At 41.4% G+C, this 24,567-nt stretch overlaps 2 protein-coding genes and 1 non-coding gene across 9 annotated transcripts in view; 1 reads left to right on the top strand and 2 right to left on the bottom strand.

The window, feature by feature from the left end:
* The window catches only part of SCAF4 (SR-related CTD associated factor 4), a 62,430-nt gene extending 50,487 nt beyond the window's left edge, over positions 1–11,943 (top strand). For all 7 annotated transcript variants that reach the window (XM_035283129.3, XM_035283127.3, XM_002761363.6 and 4 more), the window contains one exon: positions 10,614–11,943. In XM_035283129.3, coding sequence (XP_035139020.1) covers positions 10,614–11,578 — 965 coding nt within the window. In that variant the 3' untranslated portion in view covers positions 11,579–11,943. The remainder of the gene's footprint in view (positions 1–10,613) is intronic.
* A 2,021-nt stretch (positions 11,944–13,964) lies between these two features.
* On the bottom strand, positions 13,965–23,239 carry SOD1 (superoxide dismutase 1). Its single transcript, XM_002761360.7, has 5 exons — positions 23,085–23,239; positions 19,174–19,270; positions 16,222–16,291; positions 15,372–15,489; positions 13,965–14,299 (listed from the first exon to the last, which is right to left on the bottom strand). Exons 1-5 carry the CDS (start codon positions 23,154–23,156, stop codon positions 14,192–14,194), a joined length of 465 nt encoding a protein of 154 aa, XP_002761406.1. The 5' UTR covers positions 23,157–23,239; the 3' UTR covers positions 13,965–14,191.
* On the bottom strand, positions 18,224–18,399 carry LOC118150018 (small nucleolar RNA SNORA81). Its single transcript, XR_004737786.1, has one exon. It is a non-coding gene; the product is annotated as a small nucleolar RNA SNORA81 (small nucleolar RNA).
* Positions 23,240–24,567: the final 1,328 nt, after the last annotated feature.

Here is a 24,567-nt window from a genome sequence, read left to right as displayed (position 1 = left end):
TTCTAAAATAATATTATTTCAGCTATGATTTGTTTTAAACTGTTGTATTGGCAGACAGAAGAAGCAAATTTGTTTTTTGAGATAGAGTCTTGCTATGTTGCCAGGCTGGAGTGCAGTGGCTCAATCTGAGCTCACTGCAAAATCCACCTCCCAGATTCAAGCAATTCTTGTGTCTCAGCCTTCTGAGTAGCTGGGACTATATGCATATGCCACCACACCCAGCTAATTTTTGTATTTTTAGTAGAGACAAGAGTTTCACCATGTTGGCCAGGATGGTCTTGATCTCTTGACCTTGTGATCTACCCACCTCAGCCTCTCATAGTGCTGGAATTACAGGCATGAGCCACCATGCCCGGCCTACTTTTTAGGAAAAAATTTATCTTGACATAGTTTCGTCAGATATCTTTGAGATAAATTAGATCATAAATTTACACATATCGAAGTTCCGTCAGTTGGCTTAATGAGAAAATGTGTGTCAGTTTAGTGATAAATAGCACACCTAGGGATCTATAGTTTTTCCAGTGAGCAAGATTTAATTGAGTTCTTGGATCTTAATTCGTGAAATATGGCGATATTTCTAAAGTAGGCGCCAAGCAGTTGTACGGTGGGTCTCCAAAAATTCTGTAGTGAAGCCTGATTATACTGGAAAGAGGCAGTGGGTGCCTTAAGGATGGTTTGGTTTAAAATTTTTTCTGTATCTTCAGACTTAAGCGTGTGTCTTAGTAGTTAGTTGAGTCATATTACCAAATTTTGAAAGAATAAACCAACTTTTAGAAATTTTGATTCTTTTAGCAAAACTTATAATCTGAAAATATAAAATTACTTGATGTGCATAATAATCATTCATTGTTACTTGATTTTAAAGAAATCTCACACACCAAAATAGCTAGAATGTGGTAGTTTCATAAAAGCTAAAGGTAACGTTCTACAGTTGTTGGTCACTTAGGAGAGAAGGAATATTAAAAATGATAGCAATCCAGTTCATTCTCTTTACTGTATAAGTGTCTGTGTTTACTTTTCAGAAACTTTTGTATAACCTGTATCTCTAATATGTACAACATATTTTTATTAAAAAGTTCATTGTAAATGTAAAGTTTGGGTTACTTTGGTGTTCCAAACAATAAAAAAGAATACACAAAAAAAAGTTTGTTTGTGTTACCTATCTCTACTGTGTTACCAGTATATCCAAAATATCTTTTCAAACAAACACTTTTCTAGGTTGAACTCATTGCTTTTATGGAAAACGAAAGCCTCTTAACAAGTATATTTATTCATTAATTATCAATATGAAGAGATTACTGCCAGTTTTTATCACACTGTAGATGATGGTAAAGTTTATAAATGAGAATTGGGTGTTTGTAAGATTACTTCCTACTTGTAATTTTTGTTACCAAAGGTTTTAAAGCACAAGTCACAAGTTGGTGGCCTGTGGCTGAATTACTAGGCAGTGGTGTGATGCGCTGCAGTCCCAGCATGGCTTCAGTAGGCATTTGCGTTGATGATTCCAGATTTGGACACCTCAGGAAATTGTGGGGACAGAATTGGTTTGTGAATTATATTTAAAGAGATATAAATGTTTATATGCTATCATTATGATCCCTGAAACTGCCGGAAGTTGAGTAACTTTACTAACAATTTTAATAGTTGCTTTAAAATTGGAGTTTGGTTTTGATTGTTTCACTACAGTTTGGATTTCTCTACCCAATTTCCGTCTAGAATTTTATGGTTTTTGATAGCTCGTAATTTTTAGCAACACTTATTAGGACATTAAAGCACCAGTCTACTAGTAATGCACTAGTTAGCCACTGACATTTAAAGGAAGCCTGAAGAAAATTCAAGAAAGCAGAGTTTTTAAAGTACTAGCATAATATGTAATTTTTTAAAAACAATTTTTGCGTTTTAAATTTTTTTGAACTTTAATGTTTGGTTACATTAAATTATAAGCTGGAGTGATGTATCAGGTATTTTATTTCGTACCCAGAAAGCCTGTTTACTTATCCTATAAAGCATTCTTCTTTGAAAGCGTTAAGATATTTGAATTGGTATTCTAATTATTGCATTATGTTATTCCACTAGTGTTACATAGTAGAAATGGTTTCTTAAATACGAATTATAGTACCTTCAACTTAGTATATAACATTATTCATTGGATATAGCGGATATTGCAAAATAGTGATTAATCTACAACAGATATTTGGCATGGATAAATATGCCTTTACATGTGAACACACAATAGTTTCTCACAAGGGCAGAGCACTTCAAATGAAACATGGAGAAAGTCTTGCAGAAAAGCTTGAAATATTTTAACACGATGTCTCCATTTCTCCTGGGCTTTCATTTCTTAGGCTGCTCTAGAGTACAAGTCTGAAGGATGTCTTAAATTTAGATCTCTCTGAGGGACATCTTGAGGAAGGTGGGAAGGTCAGTAACTCCGGGCTCTAGATTGATTTTGGTAGAGAAAGTTAATTGCTGTAAGGAATTTCGGGTAAGATTTTTTCCAGTTATCATTGAAAATGAAATTGCCTACAGATAGTCTCAATCAGTGATAGAAAGTTAACTCTAGATTTCAAACTTACTGACTCTCAATAGTGAAATTTTAACTCATAGCTGATGTACTTTGTCAGTTATAGTACATAGTAATAGTATACTAACTGAGATTCTAAAAAGTAAGTCTACGGGGAAGTTAACCATACAGAGCTTACTGTACGTTATTTTGAAAAAACCAAGCATTTGAAAAAGATAATCATTCTCCAGTTTTACATGTAATTGTTTTTCATGTATTAGATGTTATCAAAACATAATGTACCCTTGTGACAAGAATAGATGAGTTACATACATCTCAGTGTATCTGCAGTATGAATTATTGAAAACTCAAATTTCTCTTAATCTCTTGCAAACATTCTAAGCATCATTTTTCCAATCTAATCTTAATGTATGGGACAGTCTGAAAGATGCTTTTTCTCAGTCTTTGAAAATTAGCTCCTTCTTCTTCTATTCCCCCCAGCTCTCAGAACATAGTGCTTACTATAAGAATCACCTAGGAGCGTTTTCAGAATAAATAGGCCTAAATGTTATTGGTGAATCTAGGCAAAGGAAATAACGTGTTGGTTGTACTGTTGTTTCCATTTTCTGCAGGTCTGAAATGAAAAAAGAAAAATACTTGATTAAAAAATACTTAGGGATATATGCTTAGGGGATCTTCAGGCATTGATGAAAGAGTTAAGAGTGGTTGCTCTTTTTCTTCGTGTGGGAAAATTTTATTTTTGAGTTCATGCAGAATACCACAGTGACACTCATTCTCTAGAGAACGGTGGAACTACAACAAGGAACAGAAAAGGAGGTTGAAAGAAAACTGCATCCTATCTCAAAATTCAAATCTTCCTAGATTTATGCTGGAAAGATTGTTACCACCCTGGGAAAAGATCTGGACCCTGTAGCCTCTATTCTTAATCCCCTGAAGGGTATCTTCTCCTTGATGAGTTTGGTCATCACCTCTGCAACCACCATTCACCTCATACATTGAATAAATATCTAATCAATAACCATTTTGTGCCAGGTACCCTTCTAGGTACTGGAAATACCAGAATGAACAAAACAAAACCTGTCCTGGAGTTTATATTATTGCAGACCTGGGTAATAACTAATAATTTAACATGGAGATACTTCTATGAAGAGAGTAAAACAGGACAGTTAGGAAATTTAAGGGTGTAACATGGTTATGTGCAATTTCAAATATGATGGCTAGGGAAGGCATCTGAAGGAGTAATGAAGAAAACACTCCCATGTAAATACAGAGGAAAGGAATGTAGAGTGAAGGCCAAAGATAAGGGGGCCTGAATTGAGATGGAACAGGGCTTGTTGACCACAGTGGGAAGGGAGAGCAAAGGAAACAAAGTGGCAGATGAGCTTAGAGAAGGTGGTTGAGCACTAGGCTCTGAGTGCAGTGGGAAACGAGTTTTTTTTTACCCATGACATGATTTCATTTACAGTTTTTAAAGTATTACTGTGGCTGTTAGAGGAACGGACTGTAGAAATTGGTAAGAGTGGAAAGGAGATCTGTTCTGATTCTGCTGCGGCAGATGAGATGGGAGCTAGCCCACATTGGGCTGGTGCAATGGAGGTGATGAGTGATTGGAGTCTGAGTATCTTTTGAAGATAGAGCCTTCAGAATTGCCTTATTGTTTAAATGCGAATGTGAAAGAGAGTCAAGAATGACTCAAGTTTTTTATGTGAGCAACTGGTAGAATGTAATTACCATTCCTGTGATGTGCAAATCTGTAGGAGCGAGTTCGAGGGGAGCCTATCAAATTAAAACATTGGATATTTTAACTTTGATACCCAGGTACAGATGCCAAGTCAACAACTGATAGCATCTAATAGAGATGTAAATTCTAATATTTAAAGCCACAGGAGCCTGTGAGATTACCTAAGGAAAGAATGTTAATACAGAAGTGATGAGAGGTCTGAGGACAATAATTCTTCAGCATTTAGCAGCTAAGAATATGATACTGAGAGCTAAGATGGACATAGTTCCACATGCCAGGAACTCTCAAACAGTTTGTATATCTCAATCATTTAAGGCTTGCAGCCCTCAGGGTCATGTTCATTTTATAGTTGGGAGTGGGGGAGGGGGTGAAGCACTTGGAGATGAAATAGTCTTCCAAAGATCACATAGCTGCAAGTAGCAGTGTTAGAATTCAAGGTAGCCTCACTCCAAAAGGAGCCTGTGCTTTTGACCACTGTCTATACTGTACTCCCCAGCAAAGGATACTGAGAAGGTGTAGCCCATGGGCTAGCATACAAAAGTAGAGGGCGACAGAAGCCAAGTAGAGTTTCTAGACAGGAAAGGGAGAGAGAGAAGAACTATCAGATGACACTGATGGATCAAGAGTGCTGCAACTTGGCAGCAGGATTTAGCAAAACGAAGGCTCCTAGTGACCTTGAGAAAAGTGCTTTCATTGGATTGATGAGTTCAAAAGCCCACTTATATAGGGTTGTGAACAGAATGGGAGACGAAGGATACAATTGCGATTTTGAACATCTCAGGAGATTTGCTATAGAGGGGAACAAAAGAATGGGGTGATACCTGGAAGGAGATCCAGGGTAAAGGAGTTTTTAACTTTTGTTCTTATTTCTGAAAGATGAACAAAACTACGGTATACTTACTGGGAAGTCCAGTAGAGGGGAGAGTGTTGGTGCAAGCAAGAAGGGCTGTGTGCTAGGTTGTTACGTAGGTGAGAGGGGATACAAATAACAGGTGTAGCTGTTGGAGTGTGGACAGTCAGACGGTAGGAATAATGTGGATTCAGGTGCAGGTAAATTGGTAGATTTGGTGGCATGTGGGTAGATGAGGAAGTCTTTCTAAAGACCATTTTTAATGACGGGCCAACTAGGATAACTAAAATATGGTATATTCATATAATGGAATACCAATAAAGTGAAGGACTTAATGCAACATGGATGAACCTTGAGAAGAACGTCAAGCAAAAATCAGTCACACAAGACCACATATTTTATGATTCCATTTACAGACTGTTAATAGGCAAACCCACAGAGACAGAAAACGTGGTTGCTTGGGGTTGGGGTAAGTGAGGGGAAAGCTGAGGAAACACAGATGGCCCACGGATGCAGGATTTCCTTTAAGGTAATAAAGATGGTCTAAAGTTGATTGTGATAGCCCAATTCTGTGAATTTTATAGGCTGTGTTAATTTTACCACTAAAATTACTATAAAAACGACTAAGAGTAGGCAGGATTAAGGAGCAACTTGCAAATGGAAATAGATATCCAGGACATGAGAATATGGATTTACTAGGAAAATGTTAAGATTGCTGACCAGAATGAAAGGTGGACTTGGGCTGTAGTTAACGAAAATTTTAAGTGAGAGCAGTCAGCATACCTAGGGGTGGGGCAACCCACAGCCACATCCAGGTGAAGGTTAGGCAGAAGCGTTGCATTGAAAACCAATGTTGGGGATTTTCCAGGCAGATATGGTGAGGGAGAGCCATGGACTCCAAAGCAGGTAAGGAGGAGCATAAAGACATGAAGGGCCTTGGGGGGCATGAGTCTGGTGGGATTGAAGATTGTCTGGAAAAAGGAGACCTGGAGAGAATAACCTGGAAAGAGGAGAAGCGGGTTAAGAGTGGGGTCCTTGAAATTGGGAATTTGGAAGTAATAATGTTAGTGATCAGACCTCTAGAGCTCCTAGAGGTGGTAGCTCGTAGAATGGAAGATAGGGTTGTTGGCCAAAAAAAAGTAGAGAAACTGCCTCGTTCCTCTTTTTCTGTAAAGATCCCACTGAAATTTTGCATCTTCTGCAAAATCGTCTAACTGATGCAGTTGGTCACTCTCACAGTATTTAAATCAGACCTTTTACATTTAATATTTTTTATCAGTCTTCCTGATTGCATACACTCTGTGGTCCTTGACAGAAAGCCACCCTATGCACATTCTCCTGAGATTTCGAGGTCCACATTGGACTCCAACTATGAAATAACCTTCCTTTTCCCCACCTCCCCCATAACCCTTTAATGTACTTGTTCTTTCACACCATTCCGGGCATCTTTGCTGTAGATGGCAATGGTGTCTCCCCCACCTCTCTCTCTCTTTTTTTTTTTTTTTTTAAATTATAAAACAGCTGTTTTTTGAATCTTTATAGGAAATATTTAGATTCTTTGTTATTTTTAGTTAAACTCCAGTGTGTTTTCTGTATTCCTCAAATTTGAACACAGGCACTTGGAGCTATCACTTTTTTGGTCTGCCCTAAAACCGTACTGTATTACAAGTTTGTTTCACAGGTCTGAGCCGTTTTTTGTTTCATCTATATTTCAGAGGAGTTAATCCCATCACTCTTCTGATGTTGCATTGACAGCTGCATTCGCTCAGTTAAGGCAGAGAGCTGTGTTCCTTCATCACTTAAACCCCATCCTTCCTGTCCACTAAATGTCTTCAGTGTTTTCACTTTGTTCTCTTGTCACGGTCACTGCTGGATTCTCCAAATAAATGCCTAACTACTTCCTAGGGGCCTTCCCCTCTTTGTTATCCTGTATACTACTTGCCAGAAGGACCTATCAAAAACAATCAGAATCATTTATTCCTGCTAAAAATCCCTCGGTTTTCTGCACCACTAGAAGTCAAAGTCCAAGTTTCTACTTGCAGCATTTGTGGTCTCTGAATTGCCCTGAGTTACCTCTTCAGCCTCATAAACCTCATCTGTATTTTCTCCTTCCTTCTTAGTTTTCATCAAAAGTCATTTTATTGTGGTTCTCTGAACAACACATGCCACTGCTTTACCTTGCTATGCCTTTTCAAAAGCTGCTAGTAATGTGTTGATAGTAGTGTCCCTCCTTAACTCACACTTTTGCTTTGAGATCCAATTCAGACATCCCTGGGACCCCCACTCAGATTCACACACCAGCTTTATCACTTCTACCTTTGTACCACCATGTGCCATCTCCTACAGCAATTGAGATTTGTCAATTTCTACTAAACTTTGTCCCTTTTGAAGGAAAGGACTATTAAATGAGGTAATAGAAAAATTCAGATATTTAATACATAATGTGAATGAATTGGGTTTTTAAAAAATTTATAACTTTAGAAAACTTGTCAGTGATATCACACATATTTCCAGATGAATAATTGCTTTGAATGCCCTTTTAACCTGAGTAACTCACAATATATTCTGATGGTTTATGCATAATGCCAGCTTTCCTAGCTGGCCTGCTTGCCAATGTCTTCTGCCACCTAATGTATTTTTAATATAATTTGATTATAAAAGCATTACATGTTCACTGCAAAAGGGAAAAAAGGAACTACAGATAAAATTGTGTGGTCTGAAGGCCATTTGGCCTGTGGGAATATTCTATCAGAAATTATAAATTTAGTTGACTCACAAAGGGTTAAAAGGAAACTAGCTGACCACACATCTTTTTAGCTCTGTTTACAAAGAAGGGAAAGTATTTGAGTGTATAGTGTTTTAAGCAAATCTAATACACAAATACCCACATGTATGGGATAGGCAATTCTTTATAAAAATTGGGCTTTTATAGGTATATGATTATTGTAAATATAAACCCTGTTAATCTGTTTATACCCTCAGCTGAATGCTGTAAAGTACTTAAGAGATGTGGTCCTTCAGTCTGAGGCTGGTATTTTATCGTATTGGCCCATTTTCTCTCTTCTGTACAAAGTTAGGTGGCTTTGCATCCTTTGGCCACCGTCAGATACTTGAGGAAGCCAACTCACGGGGCAGTCAGGAGTAGGATCTTCCCATTGCCCTGCAGGAATCACTTTCCTTTTGAAGACTCATCTCAACTAAATTCTCCTGTTATAATAAGATGCTTTGAATCTGTTTCCCATTTTTCTGGTGGTGGTTTAAAATTTGGCATGGCCATTTAAACCTATAGATAGGCACCAGAATGTGCTACGCTGACCTCCGTAACAGTAAACATTGGTCATTTTAGTCCTGGAAAACAAATCTTTCCTATTTAAAGGTGATGAGAAAGTAAAGTTCTGTTTGTCTCAGGTGCTTCTATGTAATGATACCCCTATTAAAAGACTGCCTGGACATACGCATTTTATGTTTTGGATTAAAATCCACAGGTATTGGGACTACACTATTCCTTTACAAAGTGAAAGCAAAGACATGTGCTTCCGATGCTCCAGTGTATGGTATATACTCAGTAGTTATTTCCCAAATGATGTAAAGAAGGTTTTCTTTTGATTTGAGATACGGTATAGGTGGCGTCCTGTCCTGTACATGTTCATTGTCTGGGATTTTCCCAAAGAATCTGAAGAACCTGTGAAGGGGCAGTCATCACCTCATCCATTTCACAATTTCTGAAATTTTTGCTATGGTAATTAGCACTTCCCAACTTTAGACCTGACATACGGAAGTTTAGTGTATTTTTTCCAGCTACCCAAGTACTTGACTTTATGGCAGGTGTTGGGGGAAGCAGGAAGAGTTGATTAAGATTTTAATTATCAGAGGTAGAAATGTTGTGTTTTTTGCAAAATCAAATGTTTAGTGTTAGGATATTTATTACCTTTCTAAACAGATGTGCAGAATAATTTCAGCAGTTACATGAGCCAAACACTGAACTCACTCTTAGATATTTTATCCTATTTGATCTCAACAAGTGGCAGGTATTATTACTATGCCCATTTTGTAAGCCAGAATACTAAGGCACATGTCCTAAAAGATACTTCACCAAACATTTCTCTTTAAACATTTAGAAGAAGATATTTTTGTTTATGTAAATACCAAAGCTGGTGAGTCTTTATGTTAAAAGAGTTACAAACTGGTTTACATACATTTTCAGGTCCACTTTAGTGCTAAAGTTTAACAAGTACTGCTGGACAACACATTGTGAATAGCAAAAACATAAAGTTATTGTTTATCATAATAATACATAAAAATCTAGAAACAGGACTTGTTAGTTTGCTAAATAGGTGGGAAGAAATTGATTCAAGTTGTAAACCTAAAATAACATTATGTTGGGGAAGAAAGAAAATAGTACTAAAGTATTGGCCATTTTTCTGATCATTGCTAACTGATGATAACCCGTAACTTTCTGCAGCACGTAGGTAAATGGTATTTTCTTAATAGCATCTGGAATGTTTTCCATTATGTTCCTTTTAGTCATAATGGAATATGACAGAATAACTCCTTTCAGTTACGGTATTATATATTTGCCTTGCAATATTTATATTTGCAAAGGAATAAATTGAGAGATCCCAGTGCTTATCTGTTAAGTGGTGAACCCCAAGCAGAAAATGACAGATTGTTGAACTTATGTGACTCTTAATACCAGTATGAGCAAACCCTCATGTAAGTGGGAAAATAAAACCAAGAAGTCATTGTTACTTTCAACAGCATCAACCTTACCAGACTTGCCACCTTTGAAAGAATGAATAGAAGGTGAGCTGCTGAACACTGAGCATTATTCACGTCATGAGGCCTCAGAAGTTAAATACTGTGCTTTGAAAAAAGAACTGTAACAATAAACCTCACATTCGCGTTCGGATCTTTGTTTTGTTGACAGTGTTTAATTGATGCACATTGCATCATAACTACATTAGGCATGTTAATATGGACTAAGTGTAGCATGGAAGCAGATCTTCCTCTTCACTGGATTTTCTAGGTCTGTGACCTCAGTTTTTCCTAGTAATAAGTAAAAACACTTAGATTGTAAATTTTCTAAGTGTGCACCTGCAGTTTGCTTAGTTGACTGAATAGTTATTGATAGCAAATGTATTCATCTCATTTGGACTTAGCACATTGTGTTTCACAAGTGTATTTGGAGTGGGAAAACAGCGTCTAATGAAAGCCACAGGAGATTTTGACATACTGTTCAAAAATTGGTATTACCATTACTATTTTCTTCTGCGTTTATTTTGGCCCCTACCTGTATTAGATACTTTAAAGATGAATTTGCAGTTGGCTTGCCTTAGCTTGTTACTGGGCCTCACACTGGGTTTGTGACAGGTAGACTGGCAGACAGTATGAAATTTGAAGATGGTGGATTGAATTTTGTGCTTTAAGCGCCACAGAACAGCTGAAACTGAATTGCCATCTTCTTTCCTACTTAAATTTTTATTTTTATCATCTTTTAGGCACTCAAGGAGTTGCCCCTGGTCCTGTAATTGGACTCCAGGCACCATCTACTGGTCTTCTTGGCGCCCGGCCCGGTCTCATCCCGCTCCAGCGCCCTCCGGGAATGCCCCCACCTCACTTACAGCGGTTCCCTCTGATGCCGCCCCGTCCCCTGCCGCCGCACATGATGCACAGAGGCCCACCGCCAGGACCAGCGGGCTTTGCGATGCCTCCGCCTCACGGAATGAAAGGTCCCTTCCCACCGCATGGCCCCTTTGTTAGGCCTGGTGGAATGCCAGGGCTCGGGGGCCCAGGGCCAGGCCCAGGGGGCCCTGAAGACAGAGACGGAAGGCAACAGCCGCCGCAGCAGCAACAGCAGCCACAGCCGCAGCCGCAGCCGCCCCAGCAACCGCAGCAACAGCAGCAGCAGCAGCAGCAGCCGCCACCATCACAACAGCCTCCACCAACACAGCAGCAGCCGCAGCAGTTTAGAAATGATAACAGGCAGCAATTCAATTCAGGTAGAGACCAAGAAAGGTTTGGAAGAAGATCTTTCGGAAATCGGGTGGAAAATGACCGGGAACGGTATGGGAACCGTAATGATGATAGAGATAATAGTAACCGTGACAGGAGAGAGTGGGGAAGGAGGAGCCCTGACCGGGACAGGCACAGAGACTTGGAAGACAGAAATAGACGCTCTAGTGGGCATCGAGACAGAGAGAGAGATTCTAGAGATAGAGAGTCTCGTAGAGAGAAGGAAGAGACCCGAGGAAAGGAAAAGCCTGAGGTGACAGACAGGTCAGGTGGTAACAAAACCATTGAACCTCCCATTAGCCAAGTGGGAAGTGTAGACACTGCTTCAGAACTTGAGAAGGGGGAGTCTGAGGCCGCAGTCCTAAAGCCTTCTGAAGAGTTACCTGCTGAGGCTACCTCATCCGTTGAACCCGAAAAGGATTCTGGCTCAGCAGCAGAGGCTCCTCGTTAGAGACTGGAATTTGTGAAAATGTGACAGTGACACTTCCTGGAGTGTAGAGCTTGAGGTGTACAGATGCTGTATTATATCTGCTCCCGCTGTACTGCAGCCCCGCGCCAGCTGGTGGGGAACTGTAAGCAATTTGATTGCTTCCCTTCTATTTAAAAATAGCCACAAAATAACAAAAAATACTGAAAATATGAATAAATATTACCCTTTTTGCTGTAACTTTTTAAAAGTTTTGACTTTAAAAAGTTTACAAATCGTAATTAGAAGTGCTCTCTATTTTTTTTTTTTTTTTAATTTAAGACAAGGTAACGGTGAAAGCTCCTCAAAACAATAGGGATGTTTTTAATAAACTCTATTTTCGTAACAAACTTTAATGTGTGCTATTCTTCCTACACTGCATTAAGGTGGAAAAGGATTGTTCACCGTCAAAGTTTGATCTGTTAATACTGTATTGGAGTCTAAATTAGACTTACCTGATGGAAACAGACACTTTACGTAGTTATTCTCACTTGCATATGTAATGCTTTTGATTTTTAGGTAAAGGTTAGTTGTTTTAATGTCAATTGAAAAACTGTTTGCAATTCAGTCAGTTTTCTTTTTTCCTCATTGGCTTTGTGGTAAATGTTGCCCTAATTAATTTGTAAGGAGATTTTGCTGGAGGAAGTTAGATCCCAGTGTTATGAGTTATACTACAAATTCTTTGATTGCCTGGGTATTACGTTAGAAGGTTGCGTGTATATATATTTTTTACCATCCCATTAAATTTTTCAAAAGGGTAAAAGAATCAAGGTCAACATTTGCAACCTAAAAGCTTTTTGTTGTACATTTGAGGACTTCACTGCAACCTATTGTTTTCTTATATAAGCCTTGCCTGTTGCCTTTACCAGTTTTTTAATTCCCCTGCTGGGCAGAGGTAAACTGAACTTTTTCCCCACATATACTTTCTTTTGCTTAAAGTTGCTGGGTTAACTAGGAAAAATCATAGGTTTTCCAAGAATTATCACATGAATACATTCAAAGCCAAGCCAAGCCTTCATCTGAAATTAAAGGAAATCCAGTGCCAAGATCTGATGTCATACTATCCAAGTATTTATGGCCTCAAAGTTGTTTTTAATTAAACCCTGAGTTTCAGTGTGCTGAGCAGTTAACTTTGCCTTCATCCTCGGGCAAAGCTGCTTCATTACTCCAGTTTTTAAGTAAGACCTTTGATTTGATAGGGAGAATATATCTAAGGCAATGTCCTTATATTCCTGCTTTTAGAAAATGAGAGGAAATTGTTTGTGAATTTAGAGAACTTGTCCTTAATTTTACACTGTCCCACTGAGAAGTTTAAAAGTCCTAACAAATGGGCTTCTGGAAGAAAACATGATTACCCAACATCCAGACTTCAAGGACTTACAGCCTGTACTTCCAATTGAAAGTACTGAGACCATCCTGTGTCTCACACTCACATGAATAAGCTACTGCTAGTACGATTTTACATGTGAAGCTTTAAAAGGCTTAAGTCAGTCTCTGTATTTGAGTTATTCCACATGTGCAACAAACTGCATTAGGGAAATCTGTTAAATGCTGTTTTTTAAAGATTCTCCACCAAGATTTAAAGGATGGTGGTTTTCACCACTTACTGTGAGCATATTCTTTATTGTAATTTTAAAACTTTGGAAACACTACCAATTTGTCTTCAGTTTAGCTTTTCCTCTCCTAAATCATGTTACATTTGATAAAGTACATATTTATGAACAAACAGGATTGTCACTTATTCCTGGTTTATCAGAAATAATTTCCAGTGGAATAGTCAAACCTGAATTAACATTTAAAAGCATTCTCTCACAGGTACATGAGAAAATGACTCAATTTCACTAATTCGGTGTGTAAATTTTTAAACAGCCAGAACCTACAATAAAACATTGCCTTTGTTCCATCTTCTAATGCTACAGATTTCTTTAAAGGGCTCATCTGTAAGTAGGTTGTGCCGATCTCCACCCTTGAATGTAGAATTCGTGCCATTCTGGCACATAGATAATCTTATTAGCTAGCTGAGGCTAAATGTTATCAATGGCTCCTACGCTATAACATCTTTTTAAAATGAGGTCCTTTATGAATGCTAAAATGACTATGCAGGGACATTTCCCTAAAGCTTACAAAGGACAGCCTATTAGTCTAAGCAGTTAGTTTCAGCTAAAAGACCTGCTGTTTAAAAAATAGGCATTTTGATGGTCTCAAAACACTTTCAAAATAAAACACTATCAATTATCAGAGCTAATTTAGTTTGAATTGGATTATTTAATAGGCTCAAAATAGGTGCCATACGGGGTGTTTATTCCCAGGCTTGAATGAGAACTGAAATTCTGACAAGTTTAATACCCATCTGTGATTAAGTCTGGCAAAGTACAGGTCACTGAAACATTTTAATGTGAGGTTTATAAAACTATACAAATCTTCCAAGTGATCATAAACCAGTTTCTCATTAGAGGTACTTTAAAGCAACTTTTTTTTTCAAAATCACACTTAAAATGACGCTTTTAAGATTACAGTGTTTAATGTCAAGTTACATTTCTACAGCTAGCCAGGATAACAGATGAGTTAATGGGACTCAGACTACATCCAGGGCAATGTTTACTGGGCAATCCCAATGACACCACAAGCCAAACGACTTCCAGCGTTTCCTGTCTTTGTACTTTCTTCATTTCCACCTTTGCCCAAGTCATCTGCTTTTTCATGGACCTGTAAAAAATTTTAAGAAGATAACTTTGGGCTGTCAAGTAATCACTACCTCTTCCCAACAATACCCAAAAGATGTTTAAGAACCTTGTAATATTAGAAAAATAACATTAATCCTACTAGTAGAGAAATATACTAATATTTAGTAGTTTAAAAGTAGAAACTCCTACTAAAGGCTTTGTCTACGTGTTGCAAAGACATTAAACAGTAGGTAAGTGTTGCTGTATCTAAATGAAATACTAAAAACCCAAGTAACTGTGTCGTAGACCACCATGCTACTCTTAATCCTCCATAAATTATAGTGACCTTAGTTCAGCAGTGACTCTTACTTGGGCAGTTTTTTTAATTGCTTTGGAAAAAAAGGAAAGTGAAAGTGAACGAAAAACCTCAAAATTTCATGCCAAATGAGCGACAGGCCTATAAATAAGATATAACCCTAAAAATACCTTCATGTTTTAGCAGCAGTATTTTGAATTTTGCTCATCAAACCTTTATAAAAGATTTTTCTGCTTTACAACTATGGCTCAAGAAAACCACAGAAAGGGTCGCCTGAATGGAAGTGACCACTGACATTAATGCCCTCGAGGGTAGGTAGCAGAGCCTCTGCTTGGCGTTTGGCATGAACCAGATGCAGTTCCCTAGGGTAACCTGGGGCAGCAGCTTTCCACAAACCAGTCCTGATAACCTGCAGACCTGAGTGAACATGAATACTCAAGTCCGTCCCAGGCTTAAACTTACGAAATGTTCTGTTTAACAAGTGAGAAACCCAATCCTGGCAAGAAACTCTGACCCCTTTTAAACTACACAATACTTCTGTCTTTCCCAGTTCAGATCTTCTAATAGGCTCAAATGTAACCTGCTTTTTACTGCATGTTAGCAGAACAGTGTTCTTAACTGACCTAGATAGAATAATTCATTTTCACTGTAATTGTCCAAAAAAAATTGCTTTTCCCAATTTGAACTGCAAGTACAATTTATCTGGATCTTTAGAAACCACAACTAACAATCATGAAGTGAAAAGATACATGACTGTATGTTAGAGGAAGTTTTATGCATATCCTTTATGAAAACTTACCACCAACGTGCGGCCAATGATGGAATGGACTCCTGAGAGTGAGATCACAGAATCTTCAATTGACACACTGGCCACACCATCTTTACCAGCAGTCACATTGCCCAGGTCTCCAACATGCCTGATAATGAAAAAGCATCAGATGGATTAGGGCTCATTCCACTAGACATCAAGGTGGTTCATGAGCTAAATTAAAACCTGACTGAGTAAACACAAATTTGAAAACAAGTAGCTAGGCATTCTAGACACAGCTCTTCCAACAAGGCTTCAAGTCTACAGACTAATGCTCTGGGAAGAAAGATGGGGGTGCACCTCGTTTCAGAAGTACCAAAGGGTAAATTCTCAGTTACTGAGTTAAGCCTGTTAATTTCTGGCATAGCTAACAAAGCGATGGCCCAGGGCCTCTGTTACAAAAATAATCTTGTCCTTTAATATTTTCCTGAAAGGCTTTCAGAAAAGACGCATACAATGGAGTCTCAACTAGTTTTCAATTTCGATTTTTTTTAATCTAAGAAGCTTCCTATGTTTCATAATGATGACTGATTTTGCTAGTGGTTGACAGTACTGTTATTCATGACATTTCCTGTATTAGTTCCCTATGGCACTTGTATTAGTTCTATATTCAATAAATGCTACAAAACCAAATCGTTTTAAGTGTCCCCATTTGTCAACTCCTTTAACCCAGCAAGTAAGCATTCCAGCATTTGGGGGCAGGGGGTTAGGTGAGAGTCGAGTTCAAAAGCAAAGGTGGGGAGAAGACGGAACTACCTTGGCACATATTTATAGCAGTACACCGCATGGACTCCAGAAAGCTACCACCACTATCAAGAGAGTTAAGTATCTTGTTGCTCACCTCTCTTCATCCTCTGGCCCACCATGTTTTCTGGATAGAGGATTAAAGTGAGGACCTGCACTGGTACAGCCTATTCACAAGAAAAAAAAAGCCAAATTATGAATTAAAGTTCCCAAATACATTCTAAAACACTGCTACAACTTCCACCGAGAGAGCAAAGGCCTGCATCATGACTTTGGGATAAGCAACACCTTGGTACAGGCACAGTGAGAAGGGAACAGAAACAAGTTCTATGGCCAGGCATGGAGGCTCACACCTGTAATCCCAGCACTTTGGGAAGCTGAGGTGGGTGGATCACCTGAGGTCAGGAGTTTGAGACCAGCCTGGCCAACATGGCAAAACCCTGTCTCTACTGAAAAAATACAAAAAGTAGCTGAGCATGGTGGTGCACACCTGTAGTCCCAGCTACTTGGGAGGCTGAGGCAGGAGAATCGCTTGAACCTGGGAGGCAAAGGTTGCAGTAAGCTGAGACCACACCCCTGCACCCCAGCCTAGGTGACAGAGCAAGACTCCGTCTCAAAAATAAACAAACAGTTCTAACTACTGTCAGAACCTTGTAAAGTTAATAGCCTTCTCTAGGCTTTGGCTTCCTCACTGTAAAATAAGGGGACCACAATGATCTTCAGCAGTTTTTCTATTAAAATCCCATGGTTATGATCCAAATTTTTAAGAATGTAGTATTCTTTACAAAAATCTCATCTCCCCAGCAACATACTATCAAGCAGTTCTATCTGTGCCCTTTACTTGGTGCAGGCAGAATATTCAGCATCTTATGTGCCAGGGCCAAGGCTGCTGCCTTACACAACTCCAGGGGGTGGCATTCCGACTGTATCCTGCATAGAGGGCACTCCTGTGCACCAGGGGATGACAGCCTCGATGGCACAGGAGGCCCTTTCATAACACGGCTGTCTTCATTCAGCAGCACCCCCCGAGCCCAGAGTCCCACACCGGGAGAAAAGCAGGCAAGTTACAGGATGCAGCAGGACAATCACCTCCCAAACCAGAGGCGGAAAAGCCAAAAAGCAACTTGGGGAATTTCAGCAATTTCGGAAATGGATCCAATTTGATTATTCAAAATCACTATTTGGAACTAAATTAGCAAGATGAATAAAGTTAATTTAAGAAGACATCTATAAACAAAAAATTCAGATTATTATTCAAATATGGCAAAAGATCACTAAATGCAATTTAACCCATAAACGTTTGTGAACTTGCTTCGAATCCCAAATTAAGAAAATAAAACTCGGGTTGGGCCTGGTGGCTCAGGCCTGTAATCCCAGCACTTTGGGAGGCCAAGGTAGGTGGATCATGAGGTCAGGAGTTCAAGACCAGCCTGGCCAATATGGTGAAACTCCACCTCTACTAAAAAAAAAAAAAAAAAAAAATTAGCTGGGCGTGGTGGCATGGGCCTGTAATCCCAGCTACTCAGGAGGCTGAGTCAGAGAATGGCTTAAACCCAGGAGGCGGAGCTTGCAGTAAGCCGAGATCATACCACTGGGCTCCAGCCTGGGTGACAGCTATGAGACTGTCTCAAAAAAAAAAAAAAAAAAAAAAAAAAGAAACTTGGCATTTCTCCGAACCTACTCTGGTTCAGGGGCTGTCTGATTTTTAAAAATATTTAAAAAAATTTTTTTAAAAGCTTATTCCAAAGCACCAATAATCATCTACATTCCGTCTTCAGTTTGCATCATACTTTTGTCCCACTAAGGAGCCTGTGTTTGGGGCATGCTCTTATATGGCATTATGCAAATAAAACAGCCCGTTCGCTTGAGGCACCCACCCTCAACCCCCAGCTCAAACACCTGGGATCACTCCCAAGAGTTAAGAGCTCAACTTATTTTCTATTGCATTCTTTAAAAAGCACCCTCTACTACAACGAAGGCGTAAGACAAAAAACATCAACTCTTTTCCACACCTGGGTGTCAAAGACCAGTTTTGCAGCTAATCTTAAGGTTGATCATAGTTATTTCACCTTGACTTTGTTGTTTGTTTGTTTCTAAAGATTTACTACACCAAATCTTAAGACAAAGGACACTGGACATTAACAAACAGGTCTACCCCAGTCTTCACAATCTAGTGCAATTACTTTTCTTCCTGTCTCACTCTGCTAGCATTATTACAAAAACAAGATATGGTCCTAGTTTTTGTAATTTTAGCACAGTGCTTATACAATAAAGTTGACCTCTTTTATTTATTTATTTTTTTTGAGATGGAGTTTCACTCTTGTTACCCAGGCTGGAGTGCAATGGTGCGATCTCGGCTCACCGCAACCTCCGCCTCCTGGGTTCAGGCAATTCTCCTGCCTCAGCCTCCTGAGTAGCTGGGATTACAGGCACGCGCCACCATGCCCAGCTAATTTTTTGTATTTTTAGTAGAGACGGGGTCACCATGTTGACCAGGATGGTCTTGATCTCTTGACCTCGGGATCCACCCGCCTCGGCCTCCCAAAGTCCAGGATGGTCTCGATCTCTTGACCTCAGGATCCACCCGCCTCGGCCTCCCAAAGTACTGGGATTACAGGCGTGAGCCACCGCGCCCAGCCAGTTGACCTCTTTTTTAAAAGAAGAGTTGAGGGTTTTGCCAGGCACAGTGGCTCACACCTGTAATCCTAGGACTCTAGGAGGTCAAGGATGGACTGCTTGAGCCCAGCAGTTCAAGACTAGCCTGGGCGACATGATGAAACTCCACCTTTAGAAAAAATACAAAAATGAGCCAGGCGTGGTGGTGTGTACCTGTAGTCCCAGCTACAGGCCAAGGCATGAGGCTCACTGGAGCCTGGGAGGCCAACAGTGAGCCATGATCGCACAGCACCACTGCACTCCAGCCTGGGTGACAGAGCAAGACCCTGTCTCAAAAACAAAAATGAGTTGAGAGGTTTTAATGTTTAGGGGCTACTGAGTTTATCTAACTAGGCTAAACAAGAATGGGTCACCAGCACAACACAACACTCACCTTGTGTGTTGTCTCCAAACTGATGAACATGGAATCCATGCAGGCCTTCAGCCAATCCTGTAATGCTTCCCCACACCTTAACTGGTCCATTACTTTCCTTTAATCAAAGAAAAGTGCGAGAGAGTTACTGAACCAAGAAAACAGCTGATTTACCTTTACCCCTCACAGGCAAGTAAAAAACCAGACTTGGGAATGGAAAAATCTGTGTCCAAATCCCAGGCCCACCACTTTCTAGCCAGTGAACCTCCAGCAAGCTGCTTAACTGCTCTAGGCCTGTGTCCTGAAAAGGGAGATGGCAATGTCCCGCACTCAGTTTGCAAGTGCTGTGGCTAGGCTTTGTGATTAAATAACATAAAAAGCATCTAACAGAGTGGTAAGCATAGAGTACCTACACATCAGGGTTAGATACTTTGTAGGGTTTGACTATTACAGTAAAAATGTAATATTAAGTACCTATTTATTTAGTAAATACTTTAAACAGGCCGTATCTGTACATGTTGAATATACATGCACGTGTAAACTTTTTTAACCCAAAGGTGTATGTCTCATCCTACACTCCTTAGCACCTTGCGTTTTCTTCATATAGACGCTCTTCCATATGGCATACAGACATGACTCTTAAAAGGAAAAGGCACCCTGGAAATGTCCAACAGGCAACCCTAGGACCCCTGCTCCCCACTCCCCCACTCAGTGAGTGTTTTTACGTTTCCATCATAGGTTTTTGTTTTTTCTTTTTTTTTCAGATGGAGTCTCACTCTGCCGCATAGGCTGGAGTGCAGTGGTGCAATTTCGGCTCACTGCAACCTCCACCTCCCGGGTTCAAGCGATTCTCCATCAGCCTCCTGAGTAGCTGAGATTACAGGTGCATGCCACCACACCCAGCTAATTTTTCACATTTTTAGTAAGCACGGGTTTCACCGAGTTAGCCAGGATGGTCTCAATCTCTCGTGATCCACCTGCCTTGGCCTCCCAAAGTGCTGGGATTACAGGCGTGAGCCACTGCACCCAGCCACGTATTCTTAATTCGCAGTCAGAAACTATCCTATTCCACTTCCCGTGGGAGAGGACTTATTCCAGTCTAACCAGAGATACTAGTGTTTTCTAAAATCTTTTCACGCACTGAAACCTAGATAACCTTTCCACTCTACCACGAAGATAAACAGGATCGCCATTCAAGTAATGGTGACAGGTAATGGTGCTCCGTGGCTATATACAGAAATCAAGAAAGTTACAACTAGATCTGACTAAAATAGACACAGTCATACAACACGTTAGTGTCTCTTGTTTTTAGCTTGGTTTGTTTTCAAATAGGCAGGGCCAACAATTAAGAAGCATTAGCCTTTAAGAGGTGACTTTCCACTGGAAAATACCACTGCTCAAACAAAGTCTTCTGGCAATTGCTGCCTTTTAAAATTGTTTTCTTTTTGAGAACAGATGCCATGACCCTTTTACAACCTTTAATTTTGAAAAGAACTCAACTGTTAAAAGTTGTCCCTCAAACACTCTATTAAGACCACAGAGCCAAAAAGAGCAGGTTCTTTCAAACCTCCATTTAACAGGTAATGCATTGGGAACACGTAAGCGGCTGTGCCTGGGTACAACCCTACAGGGACCAGGCTGTTAACTTAGGAGAATGACACAGGCCTGGGAAGTGAAAAAAATACACGAACTGCTCCAGCTGTGCTGCCCTTGGGCCAGTGAAGGCTCAGTATGAAGAGATCTCCAAAAACTCTCCAAGAGAAGCTAGGAGCGTTTTAATTAATAGGTGAAAAATTCTGATTTGCAAAAGCTGGCAACGAGTCCAAGATTTTAAACATAGAATGGGCCAAGCCAAGTAGTTTACAGCCAATTATCTCTGCATATCTGGAGAGCCGGAATGCTCCACTCTCCAAGCGTCTTTCTCAGGTACAACGGGCATCACCAAATGAAGCCTGGAGCTTAAGAGACGGAACTCTGCAAGCTGCTCAGGGAAGGGAGAAAATGACAGAAACCTGGGTTCACGCACGGATTCTCAATGGCCCAGGAGAGGGGATTCCTCAGAGGCTCTTAAAACTAGTACTGGTGAATTATGTGGGGAGAACTCAAGAGGGACACAACCAAGTGACAAATGAAACCTGCAAAATGAAGTCAAATGGCAAAGAACCTTTTCCAGAAAATCTGGAGGCCTATGAAAGAAAAAAGCTGGCCCGGCGCGGTGGCGCACGCCTGTAACTTCCACCACTTTGGAAGGCCGAGGCGGGTGGATCACGAGGTCAGGAGATGAAGACCATCCTGGCCAACATGGTGAACCCCCCACCCCGCCTCTAGTAAAACAAAAATTAGCTGGGCATGGTGGTGCACGCCTGTAGTTCCCAGTTACTGGACAGGCTGAGGCAGAAGAATCACTTGAACCAGGGAGGCGGAGGGTGCCGTGAGCAGAGATCGCGCTCCTGCACTCCAGCCTGGGCGACAGAGCGAGACTCTCTCAAAAAAAAAAAAAAAGCTAAACTTGTATCTCCCTCACATAAATTTCAGACACTTACACAGACTGTTCCTGTCCTCTCCTGTTTCTGTACATCCCTTTAAAGACGGAATCTCATTCATACGGTAAATATCCTCTCGATTTTTAAGCCGAGTACGAGACAATTTTCCACCAGTTGGTAAGTTCGCTAAGGTTCTGGGGACACTGTTATCACAACCGCCTTTCTGGCAACTCGTTTTGCAATTTTACTGATAACAGTTCTGAAAATATTTCTGTATATTTTATCCTACAAGATTCGTTGAGAAGTTTGTCTCTGACCATCTTAGCAACCTGCCTAATGGCAGAGCAATTTTAAAGCCACTTTACAGAGAAGTTGGCTTCAGAAATGCTCCGACTAGTTATTAAGTGCCAATTCGGTGTAATGGAAACTCCAATTCTTCTAATTTGCAAACCCTAAACCCCACCCACTGACCTCAAAGAACAGTTCTAAATCGTGGGTGCACATCGAAATCACCTTGGAAACTTCTAAAACCTGGCATTACTCACCCTGCACCAGGGCAGGTTTGGATGTAATTGGTCTGAGGCTGGGCTCTGGTGTCTGTATTTTTACCAAGATCTTCAAATGAGGTAACTGTGCACCCAAAATTAAGAATCACTGCCCTCGAAAATCCCCGAAAGGGTCAGTTAAATCTCTGGCTTTCGGAGCTTAGGAAGAGGAAAAGGACCTCTGTCCAAGGCTACCTTCTCTACCCTTGCAGCCCAACCATGACCTAGAACAGACCTAAAACAGTCAGCAAACTTTCTTGCAAAGTGCCATACGAAACGGTCTCTGCTGCGTATTTTTCTTTTCCAAAGTCTTTTAAAGATATAAAAAATATTCTTAGCCTTGGAGCTGTATACAAAAGAGGAGACTCCCTGACCTAGAGCGCTGAAGTCGGAAAATGGAGAAGGATGCGAACACCAGGGGTCCCCCCGCGCAGTCGCCACCCCCGGGACCCACAGAACGAGAACACTCGGCGTCCACGGGACCCACAGAACGAGAACACGGCCAGGCAAGCGAGGAGCACAGCGGCTCCAAGCACCACAACCGACCCAGCGGCGGGGGTCCACCGACCCCAGAGGGCAGCACGCCCGCGCCCGCCCCCGCCCCTCCCCGGCCGCGGCAATCCCTCCCCGCGCTCCCGCCACGCGCAGGCCCAGCCCCGCGGCGGCCTCAGTCCCACACCCCGCACCCGGGCCCGGGCCCGCCCGGTGACTCAGCATTTAGCGGACGCCGCACCGCCGTGGACGAAGGCACCGACCGAGCGGTACCGACCGGGGCCGGGGCCGGGGCCGGGCGCCGGACCAGGACAGCCCCGAGGCCTGGCTGACGGCCCGCTCCAAGTACAGATGCGTGGGCGGGCAAGCGGACGGGAGAGGTCTCGCCACGAGCCTCCGCCCCGGCCCTTGCCTTCTGCTCGAAATTGATGGTGCCCTGCACCGGGCCGTCGCCCTTCAACACGCACACCGCCTTCATCGCCATCACTCGCGAGGCCACGCCTGGATCCGGGTTCCAACGACTGCCAGAGAAACCACAGACGCTGCAGAAGAGAACGGCGCAAACCCAAGCGAGAGCGCCGCGGGCACTTTATAGGCCGGACCTACGTGCACCACCCACTCTGGCCCGGAGCCAATCGCCCTGCGCGCGCTCAGCCCGCCTTCTGCCGCAGCCTCGGGTCGTCAGTGGCCGGGAATGACCGGGGGCGGGGCCAAGGGGCCGCGTGCGCCGCAGACTTCCCCCGCCCCACAGCCCGGAAAGGTCCAGAAACCCGAAACGTGGAAAAAAACCACATCTTTCTCCAAACGGGCGCGTCGCCCGCCGAATGCAGGACGCGACATTGGCAAAATGAGGTACACATGGTACGCCTTGGCGATCTGAAGTCACTTTATCTAGAAATGTCATTAGTTATGACTGATTTTGGTCACAGCGTCTCATTTGTTACTCAGAAATTGGGACGTACCAAGATGGATGCTTTTGTAGTTTTCATTTTTTTGTCTTGGTTTTCAGTTTTCTGAAGGTGTAGGAAGTCGTTACACCTCAATCCCCGGCCTCCCCTTTTTTTCCCCTGCAATTTTTTTAGTCCTAGCACAGAGTTTATTTGGTTGGCAGAATTCCATACGCCTACATTTTTCCTCTGCAGGACCACAGCCCTACAGATAACCAAAACGGTAACTAGGTGGCTTCTACGCATCTCCTGCGTTTTTGTCTGGCTCCAAGGCCACAACACTCAAGGAGAAGGATAGAATGATGACATAATTTATGATCCCTCCATAAAACAGGATGATAAAGATGACTTATCTTTCAAGGGGAGTATTTCAAAAGCATATTATGAAATGAGAAAATAGTACAAACTACTTTTTCGGGGGGGGTAATTTTTTGTTTGTTTTTGAGACAAATTCTCGCTCTGTCGCCCAGTCTGAAGTGGAGTGGTACGATCAAGCTCACTGCAGCCTCGACCTCCTAGGTTCAAGCGAACCTATTGCATCAGCCTCCCAAGTACCTGGGACCACAGGCATGCAACACCACACCCGGCTAATTTTTGTATTTTGAGTAGAGACGGGGGTTTCACCATGTTGCCCAGGCTGGTTTCAACCTCCTGAGCTCAAGCCAGCCATTTGCTCTCTTCGGCCTTCCAAAGTGCTGGGGTTACAGATGTGAGCTACCACGTCCAGCCTAGCATTTAGTTTTGAGCATGGCAAAATACTGAGACTTAATTCAAGTCCAGTATGAACAACAGAAGCTACTCCAGCCTTGTTTGGAGTACACTATTATCTATGTATTTACTTACTTATTATTTATGTTATTTAGACCCTCAGACTCTAATGCATCCCCTATCAGAGAAACACAATTCACATTTTTTGATCATCCTCCAGAAAGTATACATAATTGTAGT

The sequence above is a fragment of the Callithrix jacchus genome, chromosome 21 (assembly GCF_049354715.1).
Source record: "Callithrix jacchus isolate 240 chromosome 21, calJac240_pri, whole genome shotgun sequence".
In the NCBI taxonomy this organism is placed as follows: Eukaryota; Metazoa; Chordata; class Mammalia; order Primates; family Cebidae; genus Callithrix; species Callithrix jacchus.
Note: the sequence above shows the minus strand (reverse complement) of the source record. Positions and strands in the feature narration are given on the sequence as shown.

Bases quoted from the DNA above. Each gene is read 5' to 3' on its own strand.
- SOD1 (XM_002761360.7), bottom strand. From the start codon at position 23,156: ATGGCGATGAAGGCGGTGTGCGTGTTGAAGGGCGACGGCCCGGTGCAG. The intron at 19,271-23,084 runs GCAAGGGCCGGG...CTTTGATTAAAG, and splicing joins CCATCAATTTCGAGCAGAAG to GAAAGTAATGGACCAGTTAA. The intron at 15,490-16,221 runs GTGAGCAACAAG...TTTCATTATCAG, and splicing joins GGGCCAGAGGATGAAGAGAG to GCATGTTGGAGACCTGGGCA.